The sequence below is a fragment of the Dermacentor andersoni genome, chromosome 1, assembly GCF_023375885.2.
Source record: "Dermacentor andersoni chromosome 1, qqDerAnde1_hic_scaffold, whole genome shotgun sequence".
Classification (NCBI taxonomy): Eukaryota; Metazoa; Arthropoda; class Arachnida; order Ixodida; family Ixodidae; genus Dermacentor; species Dermacentor andersoni.
Genome location: NC_092814.1, coordinates 37,592,362 through 37,612,602, shown reverse-complemented (window position 1 = coordinate 37,612,602; position 20,241 = coordinate 37,592,362). Strand labels below are relative to the sequence as shown.

General features: G+C 47.4%; 1 protein-coding gene across 6 annotated transcripts in view; it reads left to right on the top strand.

Moving 5' to 3' along the window:
• LOC126545261 (myosin light chain kinase, smooth muscle-like) overlaps window positions 1-20,241 on the top strand; it is a 263,214-nt gene that overhangs the window by 169,874 nt on the left and 73,099 nt on the right. For 2 of the 6 annotated variants that reach the window (XM_050193041.3, XM_055061326.2), the window contains exons 2-3: window positions 3,529-3,781; window positions 13,642-14,304. In XM_050193041.3, the coding sequence (XP_050048998.2) occupies window positions 14,096-14,304 (209 nt within the window). In that variant the 5' untranslated portion in view covers window positions 3,529-3,781; window positions 13,642-14,095. Of the gene's footprint in view, window positions 1-3,528; window positions 3,782-13,641; window positions 14,305-20,241 lie in introns of those variants that run through there. The other 4 variants (XM_055061328.2, XM_050193040.3, XM_055061327.2 and 1 more) reach the window with 3 other exon arrangements.

Here is a 20,241-nt window from a genome sequence, read left to right as displayed (position 1 = left end):
GCTGTCCGAGAGATTAAGAACTAGAGCAGTCGGTGCAGTGCTGCGGTCGTCTTGCTTAGTGACATGTTGTTTCGCGTCGTCATGTTCAAATGTCTCTTCAGTCTCCACGCCCGCTGTCGTTAGCCTGCGTAATGGCTCACATTGGGCGAGCAGAACGCAGGATTCGAAGCCTGCTTGAAGGTGAGGAAGTCCTAAACGCTGGTCATCTTGTGTGCTGCGGCATAAAAGCGTGCACGTCGACGTCGGTGACTGTTGAAGGCCTTTGCATACAAACTTCGCGGTTTCGAAGCAAACCACACTAGCTGTAGTTTCAGTTTTACCGCGACGGTGTTATAAAGAGAAGTGGCCGTGCTTTATCTTTGCTATTCTATTAATTCGACCGCTTTGAACGGGTACCATGACCTTTTTTATGGTGTGGTGCTCTCTGCAAGTTGTTGCTTGGACCGCTTGAATAAGCCGCCATGTTGAGAAAAAAAAATCTCCCTGGTGTTGCGCGACCCAAGTTCTTTACATCGACGGCGCGAAAAGCAGCCTTAAAGCAGCGTTTTGTGAGCGAAAATTTCTTGTCTAGTTATCCCTGCCGGTGTTCAGAAAGCTGCATCTTGAGCACGAGAAGTAAACAAAAACCCATATATCTGACCGCTTTTGCGAGCTAATACGATAACCGTTCACCCTTGTAATTTAGTTATTGCGCTTGATATGTGCTGTGCAAGCTACAGTCTTGCGGTAGTTTTACAGCCTGCGTCAGCTCTACCGCGTCTTGCCAATAGACAGATCAAGCGATACATAGCCGATATTTACCGGCCCGCGGCAATGCTCGCTTCATTCTTCCAGTTATCTTTATAAAATAATATAGACGCAAATCAGCTGAGGGTTCGCTACGCGAACACTGCACAGTTGTTTAACGTTTGTTATACTAGGATTTGTTACCTTACGAGTGCAGTCATGCACGCCTGTGCACACATTGCAGCCGGGCATCGAAGTGGCAGACGACGACAAGCACGAGTTCCAGGTCCCTCTACGCCTGCGTCACTTTGCTTCGATGCACAAATGAGAAATTCATCTCTCTGTTCGAAAATGGTGGAATGTCAAGCCGGCGTTGCAGAGCACGAACGCATGAGCGAGAACAAGAAATTTTGAAACAGGTACAAGGCTTCCCGGAGAATGTTTGCGTTCCAACGCAGCCACAAAGGCATGAGTAACAAAAACGCAAACGTCAATCATCCTACAACAAATTTGAGTTAAGAATGTGCATTATTTCTTTCCCTTCACATAATATAGCGCTATGCCTGCGTCTTTATGGAGGGGCGTCTATTCGGGATTTCAAGTGCTCGGAATCGTCACTCACCTCTCGTATTCCAAAAAAAAAGTCCTCCGGCATGAAGTGCGCACTGCAAGCCTTCATCGCTTCTGCGACAGCTTTGCCGATCCGCAGCTTAATAATCAATTTCTTCCTCATGGACGCAGCCGGTGGGAATGAGCGAAGGTTCACATCACCTACCGCATGACTTTTGCATTCTGGCACACAGCAAATACGGTTACTTCTATGTTTGCTCATTCTGAGCACGTTAAGTGTCCTTCAGGATCCCACGGGAGCTTTGAACGCGTTAAAACATCAACCAAAAGTGAAGGAAAAGCGTAGACAACACCAATACGCTACGCGAACGGGCGGCAGCCAGCGGCGAGTATAATCTTTCGATTGTTTCCGGCCGCCGCCGCACGACTGAGCCACTGTCCGTGAAAGTTGCGAATAGATTTCTCTGAAAGTTACGACAATGAAGACATACAAAGCGTAATAAACAAATCCACAAGAACGCCTGAATCCACAAGCACGAAGATCAGACAAATCCATGTACTTCCCACCATTCCCATGGTGGCTGAACGATTGCAACGCCAGTGTAGTCCCTCTAGCATATTGTAGGAAACAATATACCTTAAGGGTATTACATATAAATAAACGAATAAATGGTACTCTTTACACCTTTCGTTTATGCATTTACCAGCTTGCCCCATATATACACCTTGCCACAGGACAAGGAAATAGAACAAACCTCGTTCCCTGGGCAGTCAACGAAACGCCGGCGTTGCTGCATAGAGCAAGCGACCGACGCCATTTTTTATCCCTTGTTTACGCGACTGCAAAGAGCCCGCAGGCGTTCAGGAGCACGTGGATGCCTGCTTTGTTACTTATCTTTTTGAGGTTCTGCGAAATGCGATGCAAGCACGGTACGCCTGTTACTATTTATGGCTTTTCAGAACGTGCCGTTTCATTCCGTACTCCCACCATGCACCACTTCCGCATGCTTTGAGCCGCCAAAGTCAGTAAAGGTACAGCATACCCCACCTGGACTAGTCTGTTTGCCTGGCCAAGCAGTCTAACTTCAACCCTTTGCTCACACGGTTGTTGTTTTTTTTATGCCATTGTCCAAATATGAAAAAAAAATAACCACGAGTTTCACCAATATATAATGGGCGGAACCTAAATGAAGCGCAGGTCTCTTGCCCTTCGGCTTGCACCCTTAGCGGATATGACGGGTGGTATAAAATGCAGTCCTAAATCTAAAGATCTGATGAAGCCATCAACAGGGACTTCATGCGTGACATCTGAAGGAGTAGAGCACTCTGAAAACATCAATGTGGTCTTTAAATCAAGTGAATGAAGATCAGCGGTGTCAGTATTTCAAAGCAACGATAAATTAATCAACGAACCTGAAAACCGCGTCAATTCCAGAGTTGACGTCCATCAGTTGTCCTGTCATGCATACACAAATATATATCAGTTAAACAATGAGCAATAGAAGAGCCGATACAAACACCTTCCTTTTATTCTGCAATGTTGCCATCCTGCGCCGCAAATGTCTAGTTGAGACAAAAGGAAAGAAACTCTAAAGATCTGTCACAGGACAGACCCAACTCATCCGGAAACGATACTGCTCCTAGTCCATCAATGATTTCATTGACGCATTTCATCAAGTCGTTATGCGGTGTCGAATAAAACAGATATTTAATCTCAACAGAGAAGGCAGTAAGTTTACCGCCTTGCCTGCTCAGACTTCTGGGCAACAAGACGATAATCACACAATAAAAACTTCAGTTGGCCTGCAAAACCCATTTTTGGCCATTTACCATGTTCAGAGACAATGACAGGGAAGAGGTAATTAGGCTTGTGCGTTTTTGCTGTAAAATCATTTCCAGGCAGCCCTTTTCGCTATAGTCTATCATTCTAAAAAGCTTATCTACCATATCTACCATAATCTTATCTACCATAACTGATAACTTTTTGCGGAACTTTTTTGCATTGTTCTGAACCTTCATAAGCAATAATGGTTTGCAAATCCGAAACGCTGAGAAAACGGCATCAGATGTCTTCGCGTTAAAAAAAAATGAAAGTAATAAAACAATGTCCATCTGTGCCCCCTACTCGCCTGTCCTTCGCCTGTTTGCGCTGCTGAACGTTCACCAGGGTCCAGAACCAACTAGCCTATACCGACAAGTTTCCATAACGAAGTTCTCTGTGTGCCCATGCAGGAACTGGTGTCAGCAATGACGGCTAGAAGACGCGGTCCTGGTCGCGGCATGTAAGGTCCTGTGCTTCGCTCCACCTCGGCTGCTGAGAAGGCACTTGAGCTCGCCTGCCCGAAGAGTCCCCTGGTCCACGAATCACTGCCCGCACGGTGCTGGCGAACACACAACCCTGGCCGGCGTCCTCGCCGGCGTGCTCCGAAAGCAGAGTGGCCGCGCGAGAGTTGTGCTGTCCTGCACTCCCTTCTCGGTGCGTTTGGTGAGTGCACAACCTGCAGCGAGGATTGTGCGCAGGGCTCGGCGAAGATACTTTGCAAGTGTATCATGGTACGATACAAGATACTCGCGCAACAAGTATTTGAGGTACAGATACAAGATACTACAGCAGTTATTCCATTCGATACGAGACTTTCTATTTGCATCTTAAGTTACTTCGATACATTGGCAAATTTGTTATTATAGATCTATATAATGTAGCAGCAAACGCGTATGGGCAATAATGTTTGCTTGGAAATTTCTGAACTCTGACCAAACTTGTTTCATTTGAATGAAATGTCTGTTAGTATCTCAAAATTTCTTGATTTCTTGCTGAAAGTATAATATTTTAATCCCGAAACAATTTATTGGGGTTGCTTGGCTACCTAACATGAAAGCTCGCTATACGCTGCGCTCTCAATGGCTTTTGCTTGTGGCTTTTGTAATTGATGGGAGTCGCTCGTCAGCTTGCCGACCAGCTAGCGGGTCACCATATAATTACAAGAACGTCAATAAGAAGCCTCTGCACGGTGTAGCGAATGCCGCTGTGCATCGTTTACGCATGTAACGTAGTCCGAAAAATTGCTTGTGGTGCTTGCGAGCAACAATCACGTGCACAAAATGGCCGCCTTAAGCTTCAAGTCTCCCGGAAGCAGCGCCATCCACGCTTTGGTTCACAACAGTCAAACTTACATCCACGCGATCCTTCAAATCGCTGTTGTGTTAATGTTCCTAGACGCACGGCAACCCCATTCTTCCATTCTTCAGAATTCGTAACAAAGCACCACGCAAGAGAAACTTCATAACGACACTATACGGCAGCAGAAATTGCGCGAGTGACTACGCACGCATTGGCGTACGCCGCACAGTACAGTAGCTACGAGCAAGTGTCATGGCAGCGACCCAACTAAACATTATGCGTGGCTCTGCCATCACGAGCACCAGAGACCAGCGGAGTCTAACTTTTGCTGATCTTCCGCCAGCTCCGCTGGTGTTTGCGATAGCAGAGCCACGCATAATTTTTCCCACTGCGAGAAAGAGGACCGCCGAAGCAAGCGCGCGGGTTTTTATCGGAGAGCAATGATGTCACATCACCTGTATCCCCGCCGCGCCGCTCCTCCTCTCCCGCTAGGCTCCACCCACCCTCGCCGCGTCGCTATACTGCGCGATGCTATTTTTATACTCTGCTTTCACTCTCTCTCTAAGCTCTCTCACCCCCAGCTTGACGAAGCTGCGGACGTCAAGAGAAACCCAGCGAGGTTCTAACAGCTCCACTGTAAAATACAAATCAAGAAAAGAAGAGGCCGGCGGTGCGCAGAAGTTCGTGCGCTTGTTTTTGTCGAGACGGTGTGAGTGCTACCACGTGACTATGCTCCACTAATAGGCATGCGCAGACCTCAGCGCCTGCCCTGACTGTAGAGCTCTGGCGGAAAGATAAAAGAATGCTGCTGCCTTTAGTTTTATTCAGGCGGCTTAGTGGCACCAGTATCTGCATGAAAAGTGGAGGTCAGCCAAGGTTTATAGTTTCGCACGGTTATGTTGCGATAACAGAATCTTGTATCCCAAGATACACGATACATTCTTTAATATATCGGAAATACAGATACTGGTACACGTCTTGCCAGACGTATCATGATACAGATACAAGATACCCAAAGAGTACTTAAGATAGTATCTAAGATACATGTATCTTCGATACTGCCCAGCACTGGTTGTCCGTTTAAAACGGAAATAACGCACACCTAGGAAATTGAAACACGGTGCTGTTGCCGTACGAGTTTTAAACTAAGCGTTCTTGTAATGTAGTTATACAATATTAAACGGTTCAATAATAAATTCACTTAATTGACCCCCAGAATGCAACTCTGTGACTCTATATGAACAGGTATATTGTCTACGTGCGCTTCTGTGGGCGTATTTGTTGTTACAAGTGTCTGTGTGTTCACGGTGTGTCACTTTATCTAGTCAACATCTGGAGTAAAAGTCAGTCCGTTCATCAGGCTAAGATATCTAAAATCCGCTTTTCTCACTCCGACATATTCTTGCGGTTCATGGGAGAAGAACAGCGGCAAAAGAGAGTGAGATAGATATAAAGGGAAAGGAAAGATATGGAGCTTGCCCTGTAGCGGGGCAGGGGGAAAGGGGTGCGAAAGATTACAGAACAAGAAGACAAGAAAAAAATTGGCTGACGATTACGATACCCCCTAATGCAAAATTTGAGCGCAGCTCAGTACGCGTTTTCCTTTCGCGATATATTGAGGCATCGCACCGATCACCGCACCGACTGGCAGAGCCACGACTCGCGGCGCTATTGTATAGACCTGCCACACAGTTGCCAATTCCCGGCACGTGCAGCTTATGCAACCGTAATCTTTACCGGGAAACGCTTGCGGTGATCGCTATGCGCGAAGGCGAGCTTCCTGATTCTTCTTGCTTTATTTCCCCCACACGGCCGGTGCCGCAGATGCATGGACGTGAACGCCATCTGGTGGTGCTTCAAGGTGGCTTCTTCCACTTTCCTCCTCGCGCTCTTTTTGCTTTCGCCCTCTGTCATCCGCCGCTGTGCTCCGCGTTCGCTCTTTCATCGTTGGCTGTGCTCGTTCGCTCGGTTACGCCGAGGGAGGACTAGGCACGCCGACGCTCAACGCTGGAATGGGCGCCTAAGAGCTGTGTTCTAAATAAAGTGACTCGCCATCCCGGCCCTGCGAAAGTGGATTGCTAGCGAAGCTGTTGCAAAATCATCACTACACCTGCTGAGGGTGGTATGCAATGCTTTATTGATGGTTTGGATGCCTGTTTTGAGCTTGTTCTTTATTAAAACGTATGCTGTTCTGTGTGTCGTATGGGTGATTTCAATGAATGTATGCACATTTCGCTTCACTTTGCTGAGCGCTTGTAGCCTCTGCCACTGCGGAGCCATTGCATTTCTTTTTGCTTACGGGGGTATCAGCCATTGCTGATTTAGACAGGTGCTTGTAATTGAGCTTGTTCTTTATTGAAACGTACGCTGTTCTGTACGTTGTATGCGTGATTCCAATGAATGCATACACTGTTCGTTTCACTTTGCTGAGTGCTCGTAGACTCTGCATTACGAGGGGATGAGCCATATCATTTTTGCTTGTTACTGATGATAACTTTTGATGATGTTTTTTGTTCACGGGCGGACACAAAAAATGCCGACCACCGAGAGGCCAACAGCTTCGCTGTAAAACAATACAGAACGTTCTATGTGATCGCTGTCAGACAGTCTGCGAAGGCGTTACATATTTATACACAGTGTCAACGTCCCACTAATACATTCTACATCACGCAACGCACAGTCACAACAGCGGCAAATGTATGCTCTAAGAGCTGTGACATGAAGCTTTGAGCTTGCATTTTATTGCTCAAATGGCGAACGGTGCCTTCCGAGTCGCAAAACTTGCCAAGCTCGCTCGAAACGATTTGTCGGCTCAATATCTTTTGTTTCGCTTGCTTTGGTTTTGCTGTCTAGTGGCTGTACATTTATGTCTGCATGCACGTGTGCTACGAAGCACGTCGTATATTAGCGTCAACGCGCAAATACGCTTGGTTTACTGCTGTGCCTTTCAATCCGACGAAAGCATTCTCCAGCTTTGGTACGAGAGATCTCGAAACATAAATGTAGAGACTGCATTTTGCTGACTAGTCACGCTTAGACTGTCGCTGCCCCCCCCCCCCCCTCATTTCTTCTTGCGGTTATCGCAGGAATTCACACAGTTATTTCTGCAAATAAGTACAAGGAAATGTTTCCTGCTTCTTATATTGCAAATTTCAGCGCGCCCCAGTCCACTTAGAAAGATAAATGGCGGCTTAACCATTTTCACGCAAATATATTCCGCACTAATGCAAGTGATAAAATAAAAACTTAAATCCATGTGTATCATCACATCCTGCTTGGGTCATCCCGTCTCTTCTTATGTCCGTATACAAATTTTTGTTCTGGTTTTCCACCATGAATCCATACCAACTCTTTCAGCTGTCAGTATGAGTAAGTTCCATCTATTAACCTTGCTGAAAGCGCTTAGGTCGACGTACACCTCCTGCTGCTGCGACAACGCGCTCGACGAAAAAGCTGACAAATTATCGACACTGCAGCGCAGGGACAGAGCGTGTCTTATGCAAGCTAGCGTCGCGAAAGAAGAGACTGTCTGTCCTCGAGAAAGAAGTTTTCATTCCGCGTTTCCCCCGTGGCGCACCAACTGGTTCTGGTTTTGCGTCGCGTGTAAACGGCTGCGCTCACACCACGTGCGGGGCGTGCCAGCGCGTTTCCTCACCGGCTAGTCCCGCTGGGATTGCGCGTTGGTTTGTGCAGTCAGCAAGCCTAGCGCCTTCGGAATCGCGCTGGATAGCTACCGGGCTGGAACGTAAGCTGAGCTCTCACCGCGAGTATTCACTTTTTTTTTTTTTTTTTGCGCAGCTAGTCAAAATAACGTACGCAGCACTACTTCGCCTTAAAAATAGGCCTCTCTTGATCTGATTTATTATGACTAAAACGTTACACGACTAAAGACGTCGTTGCGCCGTGGCAGGAAAGCTGCCATGACGCGCGTGGTGCACCTTAACTAATAATATATGGGGTTTTACGTGCCAAAACCACTTTCTGATTATGAGGCACGCCGTAGTGGAGGACTCCGGAAATTTCGACCACCTGGGGTTCTTTAACGTGCACCTAAATCTAAGTACACGGGTGTTTTCGCATGTCGCCCCCATCGAAATGCGGCCGCCGAGGCCCTTAACTAAGTATTATACTGCTGCTACCTCTAGAGGAGATTGATGTGCGTTGTTCTTTTTTTTTTAATTCTGTACTCTACGGTCGGATCTCCAGGAAACTTGGGGTGTCAATTGCGCAGGAAACTACGATTATATGCGATAGCCTCTAATATGCTATTTGCTGCAACGAGGATGATATAGCGCTCTGTTGAAAGAACAATTTATATACTTCGGCATGACATAGCTGATGCTAAATGCTTCTTGTACAAGATAGAAAAGACTGACTGCGCTGTTTCATTTTATTTACGTTGCTGATTAAGACAGAGCACGTTCTGTTACACTATAAGAGTTATGCAGATCCAACGCACAGCGCATCGAATTTACGATGTTTTATGTTTGTTGGGGGAAGAATGTTGATGAGAGATAGCGAAAGAGAGAAATGACCACTTTATTAAAAATTAGAAAGGGACTCAGTAGAGACCCTAAGTCCAGGGCCTCGCAGGTACAGTTTTCCAACGCAGCGTTGATGAACTCTACCAAGTGCTCGTGTCGGCAAGAAGATGGCCTATGTCAGCCAGCGAATATGCGCAACATCGTGACCGGCCGCTCGAGGCACGTTGCGTGTATACGCGTGCTTCTTTCACGTTCGGAAAAACACGTTTATGTAGCACGTATTGAGCAACAGAAAGCTGTATCGGGAGTTTTTCATGTTGATCTGCAATTGTGTAAGGGGCACTGTTTATGTAATTATAATATTTGCGAGGATTATTAATTAATGAAGACTAATTATGTAATTAGGCGGAATGCCAAAAATAATATCAGTATCTCCAAGCGACGGCAAACAACATTACCTTGGCTCCGTCTAGCTACGTGGCATTTGCATACCTTTAAATCTTGTTGCATGATAGTGGGGACACTATCACAAAGTTGGAGCATCCGGTGGCAGATACTCAGTTGAATAATAAATGGTTAATCCACATATACTTGGACATTAAGATAAACTATAGATAATATAAACTATATATAACTTGAAAATTAGGATAAAGAAGGCAGTTCAATACCATGCCTATTCTTTTAGGTTGCTTGTGTGTTTTGGACATATATATGAATGCACAAATATATGTGAAGGTTCTATATCGGGATGTATTTCTTCATTGCGTAGAACAGAGTAACGCCTACTGGCACTACCTTACAGGTCAACTTTCAGCGCTATATAAGTCCTCTATTCGGAGACATGCGTGCTTACACCAAATCCTGGGGAGAAGGCAAAGGCAGCTTCGCTTAAAATATGATATTCACGTAAGATGTGGTCAGCAAGGCCACATATCCCGGAAAGATGGCCAGTATTACTAAAAGTATTGGAACCATGGCTATCGTGACACAGTGCGGCAGCCGCATTAGTACTGCTTCCTGAAACAACTACGAATAACTAGAGGTTACTAACTGTCATTACTGTATTTTTCTTCTATGTACTTCTTTTCTCCTGGAATCACATATATAATCTTGTCTCCGTTTCCGTGGCTCTTTTTTTCATGCTACCGCATTTTTGTGCTTGCGAATGCGGGCGTTCGTGAGGTATCTCATCTGCAACGGCCCAAGGACATTTGTATTTTGTGAACTTTAGAATTGATGTCACCGAGTTTTACTTTTCCTTTTGGTGGAAAAACTAGCAGCGTTAACCAGCGCCGCCGAGAGGCGCAAATATCTCAAACAAAGCTAATAAAAGAGGCTGCGTAGTCCTGCCTTCTATGTAAACATTCTAATCTGTTGGCACATGCCTTTATTTTTTCTTATTTTTATTTAGCAATTTTTGTTCAACACCCGTCCACTTTCAGGGCGAAGGTCATTTTGGTCAAAATGTGAAACTGATATCTCACTTAGTAGTGTGGTTTGCCGGGCGAGTTGGTGCATGGTGACAGTCTAGGGGGCTCCAGCAAGTACAGACGCGAGCACAAGAACGAATATCGCTTTATCCTGCGATTGATTTGCAAGGCTTGAGAGCGGGCTGGTTGATTTCTCATAATGAGTAGAATTAAAGCACAAGAGGAAGCGCACGATCAATATGGGCCACAGTGTCTCAGCCCTGTAATTAGTATGTTGAATTATGGGATTTTACACGTCAAAACCACGATCTTATTATGAGGCACGCCGTAGTGGTCGACTCCGGATTAATTTGGACCACCAGAGATTCTTTAACGTGCACCCAATGCACGGTACACGAGCCTCTTTGCATGTTGTACCCCATGGATATGCGGCCGCTGTGGCCGGGATTTGATCCCGCCACCTCACCCTTAGCAGCGCAGCGTCATAGCCGCTAAGCACTCACGGCCCTGCAAAGCCCAAGCTGTCATATATATGCCACGCTGAGTTTGATGCCTCAAAATGCTAATTGAAGCTTGGAATACCTAATGCGAGGACTATAGTTGCGTTGTTGATATGCTGGAGTAATTTTTCAGCTGTGAATGGTTTATCAAACCTAACGCTGATTGATTAATTGAGAAATTAAGCTATAACAGAAAAATATTAATTTCTTTTTCTTTTTTACAAGCGCACTCTCCATGGCCACAAATAAATGTCAAGAATTTATTCTAATTTTACTTGAACATGGAACTGTCTTTGTGCATTACCGGAACAAAAACCGCTGTGCGCATTAACATCAATAATGAACTAATGCGCGAGACTCTATGGTACGTTTTGCGTGAATTTGTGCCATAGTACTCCTCACTTAAGACTTTCAAAATGAAAATGGTTGTTTCGGGCACAAGACATTGTAAAGTCTGACCCGTTCTTTTATGCTCCACTCGTGGTTAGAATGCATCGTTTAGCTTTGTTAGTAGTTCCAAGAAGAAGCACCAACTTCAGGACAACTCATACGCCCTGCACTTTAAGTCAGAAAAAGAAATTATGGTATTGTATCCAATACAGCACCAAAGGGCAGAATCTTTATAATAAAAATTCTGTTGCACGCCTGCATCGTTTTACCAGAAAACTATATGGCACTAAGCGAACACGACCAAATTATGGAGAAGGCTTTGAGCAGGAAGATGAGTAAGCGGGTGGGGTCTGGAGAACACGAAACGGACGACACAGCCCTCGTGGCATCAGCTTTGCGTTCTCGTGTCCATTGCCTTTCGCACGCTGCTAATCCAATCACATCTGGTCTTACATCTTTTCGCTGGGTATTGTCACTTGTCCGTAGCCCCTTCGCCGGGCGAGTATGCTGAGATCTGGGGGTCCACAAGCTCGTACAGTGGCAGTGTGTATGCCGTGCCTCCCCGCCCCCCACCCCCAAGGTCTTTTCCATTTCTACGTCAAGCATTTTTTTAAAGGAATAGCCTGTACACATAACGTAACTGGGTCTTTCAAGTGGATTACTTGAAGAAGAGGCGAACATTACTTGTATGAAAATTGCTGTCGGTGTTGTTTATCGAATGCGATAGCGTGCAAAGCTCGACTACTAAAGACCCCGATATACCAAATTGTCGCTAAAGATAACAAAAAAAAAAGAACGCTAAGCAAAAAATCGTGATGATCAGGTAGCTAGTTCGCGAATTTCTGCTAAAATAATAATCATTCACTTTAACGTCAGTGTTGGAATTTTGCAATTCAAGCGTAGAAGTGGTGAAATATCTGGCGCAACTACAGCGCAACTTTCGCGATAGTCGCCTCTGAAATGGGGTTCGAAGTCTCTCTTCTTAACAGTTTTCTTGAAACCTCCCTCGTGCACTCACGTCGCGGCTAATTTCAACGCCAATGAATTATGGAGCAGATATTGGGACAGATATCCCGAAACTGGTGCTAGTTTCAAACTTCCGCAAAGCAAATGTGGATTAAATAGTGTCTCGCCTGTCTCGTGCTCAAAAAGAGGACTAGTGAAGTGAAATGAGGAGTTCAAAAATGAAATTATGGGGTTTTACGTGCCAAAACCACTTTCTGATTATGAGGCCCGCCGTAGTGGAGGACTCCGCAAATTTTGACCACCTGGGTTCTTTAACGTGCACCTAAATCTAAGTACACGGGTTTTTTCGCCCCCATCGAAATGCGGCCGCCGTGGCCGGGATTCGATCCCACGACCTCGTGCTCAGCAGCCCAACACTATAGCCACTGAGAAACCACGGCGGGTAATAGTTCGAAGTTCTGTGTCAACAGCTGGTGGCTGCCGGTGCCATGCTTTAAGAGTCCCATCTTACGTGTTGGTAGTGTTGCTTTAACCTGCGTGAAAGACTATTTCCTGCTTCTGCTTCTCAACAGTATTATCCAGCTTAATTTCGGCAGTTGCAATATATGCCCAGAAATTATTTATTAGAAGGTTATTTAGCGATGAACTGTTAACTAGCGTTAAATTTTGATTTGCTATGCAAATTACGTGCAACACTTCGGGCAGTCTATCTGAAGAAGTGAAAGTGCGCTGTCTGCCGCAGACGGCTTTTAAATTGTTTGTTCGACATGAAATAATACCGCGGGTGGTGCGTAAAACAACAGAGCTGCCGGTATTAGCCATCATCTGCCGCGCTGTGTTAGTGACACACGGGTCCGCCCCCCACCCCCCACCCCCCCCCCCGCCAACCCTCAGAAAAAGAAAGTAAGAAACAAATTTTAATCCAGCTCGACCACCACTGGGTGACTATTCAGCGCATGTATGAGAATTTCCGCAGGTTGCTTATCCTGGGTGATCGTGTACATCGATTTTCGCAGATGCCTTCGATGGCGCAATAAATTTAACGTCGTGTTGTCAGGCATACAAAAACAAAGGGCATGTTGTGAATTGCGGCAACTCGATCACCTAATTCAGGGGGGGGGGGGGGGGGGCAAGAATTATATAAATATCCACCTAGTGTAGATGTTCATATCGGCTGCTGCTGCAGTGCTGATTGGCTGAGCTGGGGTAACAGCCAGAAATAAACAGGAGCCCACAACTTGTTTTTTTTTTTCTCGCTGGTTCAGCTCCAGCCAATCTGCGACGGCCGAAACGTACAGTTCACTATAGGTGGGCATATACAGAACATTCCCCCCTCCCCCCTTTCAGCATGCCTGCTCAAGCATCTTAGAGGTACACTTGATGCACTTTGCCCGAACTCGAAAGGCCTTCGTGAAATGTGACGATGACAGGCTTCTCTGCTCCATTGGAAACAGGTGCACGGACGTGTCGTCTCTTCTGCAGACATCGGCGGAGACGTGCCCGCTTTGCCGGCCTGCGAATTATCCTGTCCGTCCCGAGGTGCCCGCGTCACTGGCGAGTGCGCAGGGAACCTCTGCCAAGCCCGGCGAAAACAGCCGTCCGGGTGCTGGCGAAAGCGCAGATCCGTCATCGCATGATCCCGACCGGGTGCCACATCACGTGCTGTCATCTCCGACCCAAGAACGAAGAGTTGCGACCTTGAAGTGCGATGACACCGACGTATCCCGAACCTGCTCCGAGGGCCAAGACAGCTCTGCAACCTTACTCCAGTCCGCTAGGTCGGCTGCGACTGCATCCCGTTTTAGTGATAGCGACTGCCTGGACTCTGTCAACGCTCGCCAAAACGGCGGCAAACTTGGGCCCATCTGTAACACGTCCCCTGACACCACAGAAACGCTCGATCTGGCGATGGTGCCCTCCGGCCAGCCGTCGCAGGTCATCGTCCTGCAGGAATGGGATGGACCTCATACCGTAGCATACCCTCATACGTCCGAATCATCGCAACAGGTTAACAAAGACTCGCATGGTCATCATAAAGGAGACGTCCAACAGACTAAAGCTCTGCCCAAAACTGCAGAGCATCAGACCGATCTCGGAACAGACGAAAACTCCGTGAGGTGAGTACCTTAAATTCTAGGCGAGTGCAACAGAAGGTATTCGCCAACGATGATCTGGCCTTACTTGACCGTATTCAATGCAATTTCTCCACAACTGAAGGCTGTAATAAGTCTAATGAAAGATCACTAATTGAATACTTCGTGTCAGATGTTTCGCGATCGCCTCAGCTGCGCAAAACGTGTAAAATAGTGAGCGCTTGGCGAACACTCGATAATTCATGCTGAGCCCTTCTACTATGTAAGGTCCTCTTCTTTTTTCCTTAATTGAAACAAAATTTGAAAAGCTTGCGAATTCCTTCAGTATTCATTTTGAAAAAGAGGACCCCCTGAATTTGTTGACCATAAGTACATGGCAAAACTAACAAAACGCTGTTGTGCTTTTCTTATTGATCGTGTTTACAACTTATTTCCCTGCTTTCTAACAGTCCTATAGTTTCTATAAATTCTTCATTGGCATGTACTACATGACGCTTAAACATACGACACACGAGACATTTCAATACGTTTTATGTATACGTCTACGTTTACGGGGAAAAGAGAAAAAAGAAACCGAAAAGCTACTGCAAAATAAGGAGAAAAAAACTTGGGCTCCAATCCACGTTGTGAAGGTAGTTGGGTAGCGAAGCTGTAAACAACACCTAGAACAGAAACTGATTTATGAGATTAGATGTGGGAAGTCATGATGGCTACGTGAGGTGGCCGTCAGACCGTGTCTTACGGCGACTTCTAAAGCCCAGGTCATGGCCCGCAGTTGAACCGCGGGTTCCGAGCTGGTCACCGCAGCCTCCCACTGCTCTCGGTTGGATAGCTGCCATTCGGCTCTAGGTTTGAGCTCAGGGCATCCGTGCAAGATGTGTGCTAAATCGGCTTTGTCGGCCTCGCATAGCGTACATTCGGGGGAGTGTATCCCTGGGTATATACTATGGATAGTTTGTACGGGTTGGGGAAGGTGTGTGTTTGGAGTTGCCTCCACGTCGCCTGCTGGTTTTTGGTTAAGGAATTGTCAGGGGGTGGGTATTCGAGTCTTTCGTTTTTATAGTATTGCGTAATTTCGTGGTAGGTTATCATGCGCTCTTTTGCTCCTCGCAGGATCGGTTGACTCACTGCCCGGTTGACGAGTCCTCGGGCGAAATTGTGAGCCGCTTCGTTCCCGGGATGGGACGAGTGTGCAGGGATCCAGATGATTTTGATCTGGCGGGGCGTGAAATGTACTTTCTTTAGAATTTGTAGCGCCGGTTCGTGGGTTCTACCTTTGGCAAAATTAGGCACTGCCGTCTTGGAGTGACAGAAAATTATTTTGGCTACGGTATTTGTGATAGCTATTGCTATCGCGGCTTCTTCCGCTTCTTCCGCGTGCCTTCCAAAAATGGTGACCGCGGTGATTGGTTTGAGGTCGTTTCCTACTACCCCTGCGGAGAAAGCGTCGCGTTCTCCGAGTTCGGCTACGTCTACGTAGACCGCCTCCTCGTAGTTTGCGTAGTGTTTCTGGAGTGCTTTGGCCCGGGCCTGTCTCCGCTTGGTGTGATACTCCGGGTGCATGTTCTTTGGGATTGGGTCGACCCTGAGGCGACTGAAAATGTCTCTGGGTATAGGCTCGACGTTTGTTTGGGTGCTCTCGTACGGGATGTTTAATTTCCTTAGGATGTGTCTTGCCGCAGGTGTCTTGGTTGATCTTTCGTATTGGGCTGTTCTGTGTGCTTCAACTAGTTCGTCGAGCGTGCTGTGGACGCCCATTTTCAGGAGTCTCTCGGTGGATGTGTATCTCGGCAGGTGGAGCGCCGCCTTGTAGGTTTGTCTTATGAGGCAGTTTACCTTTTCGTTCTCAGCTTTATACAGGTTGAGATATGGGAGGGAGTACACGAAACGGCTGAGCACAAAAGCCTGGATTAGACGCCTAAGATCAACTTCCTTCATCCCAAAGTGTTTGTTGGCGATGCGTCGGATCAAACGGTTGGTTTGGTTCACGCATGCCGTAAGTTTGTTGATAGTCACTGTGTTTTTGCCGTTGCTTTGTAGGTGCATACCAAGTATCCGGATCGTTTGGACCTCGGGAACTAGGGTGTCGTCCACTATATTTCTGTAGGGACTGAGGTTTTTTGATGGCCTCGTGGATTGTATCTCATGACGAGAAGTTCAGATTTTTGCGCAGAGCACGATAATCCTATCTTTCTAGCGTGTTCTGAGACTACGTCTGCTCCAGTTTGCAGTAGGTGCTCGATCTCTCCGTCGTTCCCTTTGGTTACCCAGAGTGTAATGTCGTCTGCATATAGGAAATGCGATAGGTTTGCTATTTCTTCGAGCAGCTGTGCCATGGATATGAGCGTGACATTGAAAAGGAGGGGTGAGAGTACCGATCCTTGCGGCGTTCGTCTGCTTCCCAGTGTGAAAGGGTCGGATGTGAGTGACCCGAAGCGTATCTCCGCCGTCCTAGCGTATAGGAAGGCTTTGACGTAGGTGTGGGTTCGCTCGCCTACTCCTAGATTTGAAAAAGCTTCCGTGATAGCCTCGTGCTTGACTTTGTTGAATGCTTTGGTTAAATCCAGAGCTAGGATTGCTTTGGTTCGTTTGCTGTGAATAGGGTTGATGACCTCCTCCGATAGTCTGAGCATGAGGTATTGTGTGGAGAGGTGTTGTCTAAAGCCCAACATTGTGCTGGGGAAGAGTTCGTGCTTGTCCATGTGTTCTTGCAGGCGATCTAGAATCACGTGTTCTAGCAATTTGCCCAGGCATGACGTGAGGGAGATGGGTCTCAAATTTTGTATTTGTAGGCTCTTCCTTGGTTTCGGTATGAAGGTTATCTTTGCGTGTTTCCACGCTGCCGGCAGCTTGCCCTTTTCCCAGCATTGGTTGAAGAGTTTTGTGATAGCGCTGATTGATTCCTCATCCAGGTTTCTCAAAGTTCGGTTCGTGATTCCGTCCGCTCCCGGGGCAGAGGATGTGCGGAGTTTGTGTAGCGCCGCCCTCACCTCTGCCGTCGTTATTTCCTCGTCCATTCCTGTATTCGGAGGTCCTTTGTACTCGGGAAGCGTTTCCTTGTCGGAGGTATCTACATATCTGCTCCTGAGTTCGTCGAGGAGTTCGTCGTCTTGAAGCGGGTGTTCGTGTATAATGCGGCCGATGTTCTTGTTATGTGCCGTCTTACTATTTTCAGGGTCTAGGAGGTGCCTGAGTAGGTGCCACGTGTCTTTTAGGCCAAGTTTTCCATTCATCCGGTCGCATGTTTGCCCCCATTGTTGTTTGACCAGCTCTTGTGCGTGGTGTTCTATTTATTTAACTAGGCGAGTAATTTTGAGCTTCAGTCTTCTGTTGTGTTTTTGTTTGAGCCATCTCTTTTGAAGGCTTTCGTGTGCGTGCCACATGTGTTAGTTAGTTAGTAGTCTGTTGTCTATTGTGTGTGTTTCCGCTGTGACTGGTATTCTTTTGGTTGCGGTTTTGACGTCCTTGCCTAGCTGTTCAACCCAGTTGGCAAGGTCATCAATGGTAGTGGGTTAGTCTCGTGCTCTGATGAGTCTAAATTTGTCCCAGTCGGTGATCGTGATATCTTTCCTGCCTTTCTTTTTTAGCGATGTGGCCGGGATGGTGGTTTCGATTATATAATGATCGCTACCTAGGCTACAGGCGGTATTCCTCCATTTCCCTTCTCCCACGTTCTTACTGAGCGTGAGGTCGGGGCTGGTGTTCGTCTGCACACTCTTTCCTTTTCGCGTGGATTGTAGCGGATCGTTCAGTAATGTTAGGCCTTCGTCTTGTATGTAATTCCATATGGTGGTGCCCTTCTTGTTGTTTATTTTGTAGCCCCAGGCCATGTTCCTGGCGTTAAAGTCGCCTACTATTAATAGCGGCTTGTGCCCACAGAGCCTGAGCGTTTTGTTAACTGCCTCTATTGTCGGGGGGGTGCTTTGATCTGGGGGCGCTATTTACGTTGAGAATAAATAGGCACGCTTGCCCTCTTTTCTGTGGAATTATTTCCACGAGGAGGCAGTCCACGTCCTTCGTGTCTATTTCGTGTTCGACGGCGGTCAGGTTACTGTGGACCAAGACGGCCGCACGCGGGTTCTGCGCTCCCGTTTTTTTCATATGTTTTATAATTTCTGAGTTTGGCTTTAGTTAGCGTTTCTTGCAGTGCTATGATGTCCGGAATTTCCGGCTTGTCTAAGTTTTGGATGTGGAGTTGTAGGTTCTCCCGCTTTGGGCGGAAACCCCTGCAGTTCCACTGCCATATTTTGATTTCCTTAAGGTTTCCCTCCATATTGGTTTGCTCTTTGTACCTGAGCGTTGATGAGACCGGATTTGGATAGTGAGATCGCTGCAAGTTGCTCAGCATGATCTGCGAGTTGAGTTTGTATCGTGGCTACGGTAGCCTGTGTTTGACTTAGTCTGGTCTCCAGGGCGTCCATGCGCCCGTTTAGCTGCGTAGCTAACACGCCAATTTGTTCCTTCATGTCTGCCCTGATTCTGTCTTCGGTTGCTGCTATCTTCTCCTCCATGCGATCAAGTCGGGTGTTCATGCCTTGGATTAGGTGAATAACATCGTTTAGGGTGGGGCTTTCCGCGTCTTTGACCGTTTCGATCGTTCTCTTTTTAGCCGGGGGGCTTCGTTGTGGTGACGAGGCACGCGAAGATGCCGCGGAGGGGGGTACTGAGCTGTTGGGTCTCGTAGAAGGGGTGCGTTGTTTTGAGCTTTGTGTTTCCTTCTGGGGGGAGTTTCTACCCTGTAGGCTTACAGTGATTTCCTTAAGCTCTTTGATTGTTTCATTTTGTCTTTCAATCATAGCCCTGAGCTCTGCGTTGCCATCTCTCTTTCGGGAGGTCCGCGGTTTCCAGCTCACCTGTTTTGGGCGTCCTTGACTGTCGGCTTTCGGGAGGCGAGGGAAGGAGATGGAGCGATTCCGACTTCTCCAGCGTCTTTCGCTGGAGTTGGACATTTCCCGGCTCCTGGAATGGTGTCCTCCGCTGTCTTGTTGTTGTCCGTGTTGCCATTGGCTTTCAGTGGGTTTTCTTCCCCTGTAGTTGGGTCTTTCGAAGCGGGCCTTGCAGCTTCTGGTGCCCGTGAAATAGTCTCCGTTGCACAGGATGCATTTTGGGGTGCAGTCCGGTTTCTCCTTGGTCGGGTGTTGCGTCCTGCAGCGATTGCATAGGTTGGCCTTTTCCCTCGGGCAGACGTCGGCTCTGTGTCCGGCCCGTCGGCAGTTAAAGCAGGCTTCCGTTTTGGCACGGAAGGGGTAGCACGAGTATAGTCCTCCGAACAAACGGATTTGGCTGGGTACCTTTTGGGTTTCAGTAAAGGTTATTAGTAATGATGAGGTCTTGCCTAGCCTTCTTGCTTCTGCAATTTGGCACCCTTTGTTGAGGTCCTGGATGTCTTCGAGGATTTCCTCGTGGGTTTGGTCTTCGAGCACGTTGTAGGCGATTCTCTTGATGGCTTCGTCGGGGGCCGCAATGTATGCATTGACAGGGTATATCTGGTCGATGATTCTGAGGTTTTGTAGACTGGCGTATTTCTTGACTCACTCCGCCGATGGAGAGCTCACGGTGAAAGAATTATTGGTTGTGTTGACACGCACCTGGTCTTGCTTTCGAGCTGTAGCGATGTCCGTGTCGGACCCCTGGCATACTGTTTGCAGGAGGGTGGTGGCGGTGGCGGAACGGAGATCGAGGCCTCCTTTCGGTCTGAAAACCACTTTATAATCCGTGGCCGGGAGGCGAGGAAGCGGTCTCCTTCTTCTGATTGTTGGTCGGCCAGCGGCCGATTTCTCTTTCTTGGCGGCCTTGCCGTTGGCGTCGTCGGTCGTGATGGATGACGCAAGCGGCGTCGCAGTCTTCTTCTTAGGATGGACGAGGTCGTGGGCCTTGGTGGCAGAGGTCCAGAGCTTTTCGTTGTTGTACTCTTCCGGGGAGATATCCTCCTCATCCACGGTATACTCCATTCGGGCTCGG